The following is a 9,560-nucleotide window of genomic DNA, read 5'->3' as shown; positions in this document are numbered from 1 at the left end:
ATGCTTTGGGTTTATATTGCTCCCTAGCTGAATATAAAGGTAGTGCTGCTGCAGGTAAAGCTACTGTAATTTGGAGGCTCTTGCAGGAGCGCCACCAGGTACCTGTGAAGCAGGATCTGATGTGGTTTGGCTCCCATCTCATCAGTTGATGGGAAGTGCTCCAGTGAGATGTCTTCGTTACTACAGTATTTTTGTAGTTCAGCTAAATGGGCTGCACTTCTTTTAACTAAAAATAATGAAAATTTTCATAAAATGCAAAAATCCAGAGCAAAAGTTGAAATTCTTTGTTTCCATGATACATTTGAGATGTATTAAGAGATTACAAATCTCTTACATTTCTGTAATCCTACTTTCAGAACAACACTTTGTTTAGCAAGAAAAGTGCTAGTGAGTTTCAGTTACTTAGTTTGATGTTACTTAGATGGTTAGTTACTTTCATTACCATTTTGGCAATTTCTGTTTAGGGACCAATATTAAGACTTGGATTTATCTGTTACTGTATTCATACATGTCACCTTAGTATTTGTTAACGTGATATGGCATAATAGCATATATTAATTTAAAGTGAAACCTTTGTTCCTCCTTTGCTGAGGTTTTCCTTCACACTTCATGTACTTGGAAATTTCTTTTTCCAACATCATCAAGTGTTATGGAAATTAGCAACCAATTTTACTAAATCCTTCTTAAAATGGTATGTATTAAAATCTTACTCTGGATATATCAGTAAGGGCTTTAAACCACACACTTGGAGCATGGAAGAAATCTTCTTTCCTTCCTCTTTCAATACGACAAGGCTGGTGACAGTATGGTCACATCTTTCCAGTGGATATCAGAGAAAGAACAGCCTTTGTGTGTCCTACACAAACCTACACAGAAACTGGTACACTGGTAAGAGCCTTCCTTGAACCCTCTCAGGTGCTGAAGCCTCTCCATGGTGTGGAGACAGAGTCAGTAAGGAGGACTGCTGCAACCCAATGCCATTAGCTATGTGTTGATCTCTGTGGAAATGTAACATAGCAGCATGAAACCCCGGGGCCATAAATTCTCACATCTAGTACTTTGTTATGATTAAAAATGTCATTATCTTGGTTTTATATCTTTATCTAATGTGGCAGCTCTTGAGGGTACCGTATTTCTGATTTGATGATGAGTTTTCGTTGTTACACTGTAAGAAATGGATTGAGGTGATGAAGATGGAGAGACAGCCTCTATTTCAAAAGTGAGAAAAAGATTATAAGGAAATTGAACAAAGCAGAAACATGATAGCCACTTTAAAAAATTTTAATCTCAAAGGGCTTTGATATTGTAATTCTCAGGAAACATTACAGGTGGTAAAGGGTTTGCATTTGTGGTGCACATTTTGTGCAATGTGGTCATTATTAGGTAAAGGAAGACCACTGATGTGTGAACTATGCCATTCAAGAGGCACCAGGCGTTTGAGTGCAGCATGCTGACAGGTAATAACTGCATCTTTCTTCCGCCAAAGTCCATCTTGGATATCACAGTAGTGGTAGAAGTTGGACAACAGCACTCCAAGCTGATGCATTACTTAAAACCTTTTTCATAATATTGGTTGGTTTTCAGGCCAAATTAATGACCTAAATGAGTAAGAAATTAAAAGAGTTTCAAATAATGAAATATGGGAGCTTTTTAATATAGAAAGACTATTGCTTCTTCCTAACGGGTGGAAGGAGCAGTTGGTAATGAGTGAATGAAGAGTTAACATCAGAGGACTTCTTTCAAAGTCTTCTAAACAGGTCAAATTGTGCTATTTGGGTTTTTTTAGAAATACCTTGTTTAAAAGCATTCTACCATATATGTGTAAACCAAGGTTTAACACACTGAAAGGTGTTGTCCCCTTTCTGCACGCTTCCATCCTGTGAACGCAAGGAGCTGACACTAGAGGATGCACCTCTTCACTCTTTCACATCTACTGTATCCAAAGGTAGTGCTTCAACCTTTTAGGTTGTTTTGTTGCCTATTAAAGAAAGGGGAATGGCTCACATGAAGAACACTTGCGAAGACTAAGGAAGGCTGCAGGGTTTTTCTAGTTGGATAAGACATGCTCTAAACAACAGCCGGTGTTTTTTTCCTTTACTAGGTTCTCCCATTTCACTTACACCACAGCAATTTTTAGGTGTCAGCCTAAACAGTAAAGTTCCTGAGAATTAACTGGGAGAATCTTAAAAAAAATCAGGAGACGACTGATGGATTCTTCTGCTAGTTCTTATGCTGCCGTTTCCTTTCTGCTCTTCTCCTCTGGAGACTCTGCTGCCCATGCAGCGCAGCCGTCCTCTCCAGCCCCAGGCGCGGGCACTCTGCGGAAACAGCGACAGTCTCGTGGCGGAAACGTCGTGCAGAGCTTACCCGCTGCTCTGCCCCGTGCGTTAGAAACAGTGCAGTCATAGGAGCCAAGAGAGAGGAGCCATGATGCTTAACAAGAGGGGTGAAGTTGATTTAACTTTGCCTACATTCATGCTACAAACAAAGGCTTTCATGAACAAGGAAAATATTTTTAGTCACAGGCCAAAGAGCTGTATTGCATTGGTTTTATTACCTGTGAGCATCAGGTTCTTCTTCCAGCAAGTCAGTGGCGTTTTTCCCTTTTTTCCTTACAAATTCTTCACTTAGCCCAACCTGCTGGAGGGTCTGTCTGTAGCGACGCTCTGCTCCTTGACGAGCATCATGCTATGAAATGGAAACTTAAGCAGTAAGTGTGTAGAACTGGGACTTCCCCAGAGCGGTCAAGTTGTTATAAAGTTCATGGCTGACACTCCTAATGAGAACAAGATGACAGCAAAGCCCCCCATCCAAAATTTTTGTCATTCATATGGTACAGTACCAAAAACAAGTACTAGACATCTTATATCTTTCAAAGCCAGAGCTCACCTTTTCCAGCATCTCTTCTGCTTCTACAGCATTCCAGTCTTACCAGACTAGCATGCCTGTGTCTGAGTCCTGGCTCTGACACTTACAGAGAATATGTGCAAAACAGGGTTGTGAGAGATTCTGGAAGCCCTTTGGCTTGTAATTTGTAAGCATAAATGACAGTGGAATGCAATAACTGGAAAGCACTCATGAAATAGCTTCGTATCAGTTCAGCTTTGTGAAAATGAAAACCAAGTGTCCCAGATTCTATATCCTCACTGCCTCCAAGTAAACCTTGGAAATTCATGTAGTCTGAGATGACAGTTTTCCAGAGGGAATTGTCAGTTCCTAAGGATTAAGGTGTTCCATATGGAAGGATAGAAATATTGTCTCAACATGAGTGAATGCTATTAATGGTGGTGAATTCTTACCAACCTGGCAAACAGAAATGTTACCAATATCTAGCATACAAATGTGTTCCCTGCCTCTACTAACCACTCATCTGAACAGGAAGTCTGACCCAGGAGGGTATTTTCTATTGAGAAATCTTAAATCAGCCTCTTGTTAATATAATGTCTTTAACCAGACATCACCCCTGCAAAGGAGACAGAATTGAAAGAGAAAATCCAGGGGAAAATGTACAAGTGCAATACAGATTTGCAGCTGGTACTGTATGGTGGCTGAGCTGTGCTGAATGCAAGCCCAGATAGCACAGCTTGCAGGTGATATAAGCAACATAACTCTCCTTAATGTTTTTCTAATAGCAGGTACAAGAAAATGTGCTAAACTGGAGAGGGTTTTACAACACAAAGTTTAAAATTTCTAGACTGTAGGTTATGGTATTCAGGTGCAGAATAGTATTCATATGATTTCTGGTGTGCTAAGGCTTTAATTTTCATCAGACCATATATTTTGATTGCGATATATACTGAGGACTGGAAAACTCTACAACCAAGAAGTCTGTCTTGAGTGTTCTTTCATATGGTGGGAAAGAATTTAAATTATATTTGGGTGGCCCTTCTGTGTGTTATTTTTAGTGTAGTCAAGACACTGCAACCATTTGCATCTTCTTATCTGTGAACTAACTCAAGATTAGATTTCTTAGTGCCCACTTTAAATGAAAGGCAACATATTCTGTCACTCAGAAACCCTCCAGAATTTTGACCTGTTACCTTGGTGACCTGTTCGAAGAGGTACGGTCTGTTCTTGACTCGCAGTTGCATTTCTTCCAGCTCCTTTCTGTATTCCTTTGTTCTCTCTCTCATATTTTGCCTGAAATAGAAAAGCTGCCCGTCTAATACAGGTTCCCTTTGACTGTAGCTGATCAGGAATGAGGAATTCTCAAGAATTGTTTCATCTTTTAAATAACTCTGGTAATTCTCTTGATTCTGAATGCTGAACAGAAAAAAAGTCTTACGCTGGCAAGTTACGGACCCAATAACAAAGCTTTACCACTAGACTGTAGGCAGAGAACCAGTGTTCACGTTTTTTTAAAACCTTGTCTTATGTGTGCTTTACCAAATCATACATTTCAGTTGGCTTGTTTGTACAAAGTAGTTTCTACAAATGTTAATCTAAACAAAACTGTTCTGTATGGAAGGAGTAGTGTGGAATTGTAAAGAAATCTAAATGAATGTGGAATGAGTATGAGAGCTAAAAAAGTTAGGGTAGGAACGTTCTTAGACCCAGTTCCTCCTAAAGAACTATCTCATGATCCCCAGTTAGTAGAGGAAATGGTTATTTCTGTGCAGAACAGGATACTGACCAGTTCTGTTTCAACTTCTCCCTCTGTGTTTCTTCCAGGCTTTTATGTGGATCCAGAGCTTTTGCTCGGCTGTTCACCGACTTTCGGATGGCTTGACATTTCTTTTTCTGTTTCTCCATCCAAAGCATTCCTTCTTTGGCCTCTTCCTTTTTGTTATCTTGGGAGTGTCTGCATAGAAGAAGTTACTAATGAACTCACCTAAGACTTCTGGACTATATGCTAGCGGGGAATTTAACTTTTGTAGCCCTCTAAAGAGAAAAGCAAAATTTCAGACATGTGAGTGTGCAGCTCCCAATTCAAGTGGGAGGTAGGGCAAGAATTAGCAAAGACGACAGAGAAACATTTAGGAGAAGTATTGTTGAAGTAGTTGATGTGATGAGGAAAAACATTGACATTTTTTCCTTCATTTTGGTCATTAATTGTTGTATGGTCCTGTAGACAAACTTTTCTACTTACCTAATAGCAGATTCCCTTTTTCTAGTTGCATCTGTAATATACACAGGAAGAGTGTTGGAAGAGAGAGAGGAAAGTCCTGTTGGAGAATGACTTTTTGGCACTGAAACCTTGGAAGACTGCTGAGAATCCTGAAAAAAATGGAACTTCATTCAGTGTATTTGTTCAAAGTACAGAATCTTTTATGTGGGCAATGAACTTGTTCTTCTCCCTTCTCTCAGTAGGGATTTACATGGGGAAGGGCTGAGGGACAAGGGGAAGGACATGTGATTAGGAGTATGGAAGGGTGGGTGAGCCTTAGCTGTCACAGCTCATCTGTTTGTGTAGGATTTTGTTCTACAGTTTGTCCTAGAATTCGGCAGTACTCCTAAGACAAGGGCAGGGGTCACAGGACATTAAGCATCCATAAATAAATGCTGTAAACTTTAAGAAGCTGCTATCTTGGTTGGAGAAAGTAGCACCACAGAAATATCCAGTCATCTCACCTTTATCTTTTCATTAGCCTGCCTCTGCCTGGCATGGAGATTGGAGGTTCTCAGCTTGAATGGTTTATTACGAGTTGCCTCTTTGATCTCTTGCCTCTTTAATGCTTCCCTCTGAAATGCCCAGTAAAGTCCTTCAAAGTCTGGTATTGTTGGATTAATCCTTGGCTTGAAGCTGAAACTTTGGTCCTGCAAGAAGCCAAGTCTCTCCTGCTTAGTCTTAGCAGCAGTTCGGGACTGAGGCTCCCTCCGACAGTTGCTAGTGTCTATGGGAGCTATGGAGCTCTCAAGCAAATCCTTCGCTCTCATCTGAATGCGGATTGCTCTGTAGAGTTCAGCTTCTAATGAATCAAAAGCAAAGCAACAAGAAGAATGAGTGACATAAAAAGCAGTGAATTTGCTGCTGCATGACTTCTTTATCGTGGCAGCTATACATGTAGCAGAGACCAGGAAACCAGACATCCCATGTTCTCTTTCCCCACTTTCCAACCTATCTCTCCTCTTCCTCTCAGGGAAAAAAAACAAAACAAAACCAAAAACAAACAAACAAACAAACAACCAAAAACCACAAAAGGTTAATTAATCTCTAGATACCTCTTTCACTTAGAGAAGTTGCCGAACAGGCCTTCTCCTCCTATTCCTATTCTTAGGGGTACGAGGTAACTTGTGCCCTTTGTCTTGCAGAAGTGTTGTGTTAATCAAGGTTCTACTTTTCACATGGACTTCATGTTGTTATGTTGTGTGTGTGATCCAAATGGGCTGTGCAAATATACTCCTAAGAGTTGATGGCTTTCCTGTGTAACATCCAGGAGTGCTTGTCTATACTGGAGAAGAGTTTAAGTAAAGAGCATTTGGTGGATGGATCATGTCTTGTGCTTTCTGCAACAAACTTTCTATAGAAAGAATGTGTGTAAGATCAAACTTAGTCCTTTTCTGTGCAGCACTGAATACTCGTGAAAATGCAGACAGAAGTTGTTTGTGGATTGTGTTTTTGCTTCCAGAACAAAATCATTGATACTGCTGTTTGCAAAATAAGACTTCTTTGAGTCTATTTATAAGTTTGCATTGAGTGAGGTATGAAACGTTTGCTCCTCCTCCCTTCTCATATACCAGACAGAAACGGAACAGTGACTTGTTATTTGCTGTCTTTTACCTATTTAGTTTAATACACCACAAAAGAATGTTTTCTGATGAGAACTGAACTGGTGTATGCTCAAGAAGAAATCTGTGGAAAACTAGGAAAAAAAAAAAAAAGGGAGAGAGGGGGAGAAAAGCAATGAGAATTATAAAGGGCTGGTTTAGTTCCTATATTCAAGCATGAAGTCTGTATTGCTTGCTTCAAACTTCCAGCTGTGGGAGCTTAAGTCACCTGAAACAAAGCAAGCATCAGGAAAATTTCCTTGGCTTTCCCTCTGATGAGAATGGCCCTGGCACCTACCACCTCTGTTTTTTCACCTAAGAAGGGGGAGAGTTAGCCGAAAATACCGGAGAATGGCAGAAGAGACTGGACTACTGCTCTGTCACTTAGAACCAAACTAATTGCCTGATTTGGGCGTCTAGGGCTTCTGTGCAAGAACAGATCACTTGGGTGGGAGTAAAATCATCAATTCCAAGATACTGCATGACCCTGGACACTTCTGGCACTACATGTGTCTTTACATTGTGCCCCAAATCATCTAAGTCCCATTAGCGTAACCAAAGGTACGGAACCCAGTGCAGGGAAAGATTCTCAAACTGATTTGCAGCAAAAGGGGCATGGAAATCTCTGAAGAGCTCCACATACCCGCGTGTGCTGGGGAGCGGCACGGAGCTGCTGCTGCTGGCACTGATGTGAGAACACTCAGCTTAAGGCACTCTGCCGTACGGGTATCGAGGTGAAATGTAATGACCAGTGATGCACAGGAGACAGAACACCAGGGGATGTGATGGCATTGGCTCTCTACTCCAGGCAATACCCTGTGGGCCGTGATCCTGCCTCCCAGCAAGGAGACACCAAAGGACAAGCAGGGAGCTGTTTTTACAGGAAGAGCCCTGGCATTTTACCTTTGAGTTTATCTCCGAGAAGTGGATCATAAGTAGATTTAGGAACTTTTTTATTGGCTTTCTTCTGTTCGGAGCTCTCATTTGGGGTTGCTGTTGCCAGGAACTTTTGTCTGATGGCTTCTTTCTTTTTCTCCTCCTTCTCCAGGAAACTGAAGGGCCGCTGGGTTGAAAGTAGCAGCTCCTTTCTTTTCTGTGTTGCTATTTGCCTGCGAATTTCATTCTGCTCCATTATTTCCTGATAAAGGGGCAGAAACACATGGGCAGGTACAGGCTGTGCCCGGAACTGTTTCTGACATTCAGCTTCATCCTGGCTTTGCCTGTTGTCTCTCTGCTTGTCTAGTTCAAGAAACGTGTATGACTTCATCAGCTGGGACTTTTTGCGAGCTTCCCGCAGCGTCATTTGGAAAGGCTGAGGGATGGTGATGGAAGGAATCCAGGGAGACGACGCGCTTTTTGGCCTCAAGCAGGACTTAGGAAACAAGTGAGGCTTTTGCTGATCCCAGGTACTGTCCGAGGTGAGGTCAATCAAAGAACTGGACTGCCTTTTGTTACCAGATGTATGACTAAGACAAAGACATTATGAAGGGGAAATAAGTGAAATTATTAAAAAATAGAGTTAATATAAGGGAGGCACTGTTGATTAAGGGAACAACACCATAGGCTGAGCTGGTCATTAAAAGACAGGCCTAGGGCTTTTGACTCGCAGGCTCTATATTTTGCTTTGCTACCAAAGTCCATGAGCAGAGCTTTGCTTGTTTACCATCTTCCATGTATAAAATGGCAGTTATGCCTACTTAACTTTGTAATACCATTTATTATGCTGCAGAAAGTTCCAATTTTAGGGATATCCAGCTGATAGCTACTTGACATAAAAGACAAACTCAGGAGAGGTAATAAACTAGGTACACAGATGCACAAATCCTAACAAACTGCACCAAACACGAGCATGCCCAAGATGCTGATGGAAGGGCCATTGCAAGGAACTGCTTTAGTGCAACTCTTACAAAAGTTCAGCTGGAAAGATTGTAGCTGAGAAGAAGACCATATAATTGATAACAAGAGAAAGCCCCAAGATTATTGTGGGTGTCACTGAAACAGCAAACTTCTCATAGGATGTTTGAGGGTGATTGTGAAACAGTACAGCTTATGAGATATTTAGGGAAGGAACAAATGCAGGTAAAAGAAGGATCAAGGTGGGTCAGGGAGGACTAAGAACAGGAAAATAGGGAAAAGGGAAGAAACAGAAGATGCCAAACAAGTGTAAACATGCTCCTGGTCATTGGTGATTGCTGCAGTCGTTCTTCATGAACTGTTTCCTTTATTAGAGTATGTGATCAGCTAGAGAACTTCAAGCTGGACTAAACTGAGAATGACAACAGGTCTGAGAGCTAGGGTTGGGGAGACGACAGCTCTGAAGACTGGATAGAAAGGTGTGGGATTTTAAGTGCAATTAGCTGATGAGAAGACCGGGATTTGTGCTATTCCTGTTTCATGTGAACCCTGCTTACATGGGCACCTGTGGGCCCCATCCTCCCATCTGTGAACACGTTTGTGGCCAGTGTTTTGGCACTATATACATGCATCTGAGGACATCATGCTCCACCTCATCACCGCTCAGATTTGGCAGGAATCCCGTGTGCCGTTCTGCCATCCTTACCAGGTACCGTCCTACCTGAGAACCTCCCACAGCTTATCACGCAGGACTGCCGCCTCCCGCCTGAAACCTTCGAGCTCCTCATCCTCTTCGGATAGCTCGGGGTCACCCCTTAACTTTGCCTGGTACGGTAAGCCTGGTTCTAACGGAGCCTGCCGGCCTCCCATCCGGCCTGAGGGGATGCCGTGTCACCTGGAAGAGAAAAAAAAAAATCCCCAAAAATGGAAAGGTGTTCCTTTAGGGGGCACGACCCCAGCCTCCTTGCCCGGCCTCGGCGCTCCCCGTTCCGCCTCGG

At 42.1% G+C, this 9,560-nt stretch overlaps 1 protein-coding gene across 1 annotated transcript; it reads right to left on the bottom strand.

The window, feature by feature from the left end:
• Nucleotides 1-2,446: 2,446 nt before the first annotated feature.
• Nucleotides 2,447-9,432, bottom strand: FAM161B (family with sequence similarity 161, member B). Its single transcript, XM_008935183.1, has 7 exons — nt 9,284-9,432; nt 7,612-8,174; nt 5,572-5,909; nt 5,090-5,217; nt 4,634-4,801; nt 4,041-4,140; nt 2,447-2,688 (listed from the first exon to the last, which is right to left on the bottom strand). Exons 1-7 carry the CDS (start codon nt 9,430-9,432, stop codon nt 2,554-2,556), a joined length of 1,581 nt encoding a protein of 526 aa, XP_008933431.1. The 3' UTR covers nt 2,447-2,553.
• Between the last annotated feature and the right edge of the window lie 128 nt (nt 9,433-9,560).

The sequence above is a fragment of the Merops nubicus genome, unplaced genomic scaffold, assembly GCF_000691845.1.
Source record: "Merops nubicus isolate BGI_N331 unplaced genomic scaffold, ASM69184v1 Scaffold1062, whole genome shotgun sequence".
Taxonomy (NCBI): Eukaryota; Metazoa; Chordata; class Aves; order Coraciiformes; family Meropidae; genus Merops; species Merops nubicus.
This window is presented reverse-complemented; position numbering and strand designations above follow the sequence as displayed.

Bases quoted from the DNA above. Each gene is read 5' to 3' on its own strand.
- FAM161B (XM_008935183.1), bottom strand. From the start codon at position 9,432: ATGGGAGGCCGGCAGGCTCCGTTAGAACCAGGCTTACCGTACCAGGCA. The intron at 5,910-7,611 runs GTAAAATGCCAG...TTGATTCATTAG, and splicing joins TCTCGGAGATAAACTCAAAG to AAGCTGAACTCTACAGAGCA. The intron at 5,218-5,571 runs GTGAGATGACTG...CATTTTTTTCAG, and splicing joins AGGCTAATGAAAAGATAAAG to GATTCTCAGCAGTCTTCCAA.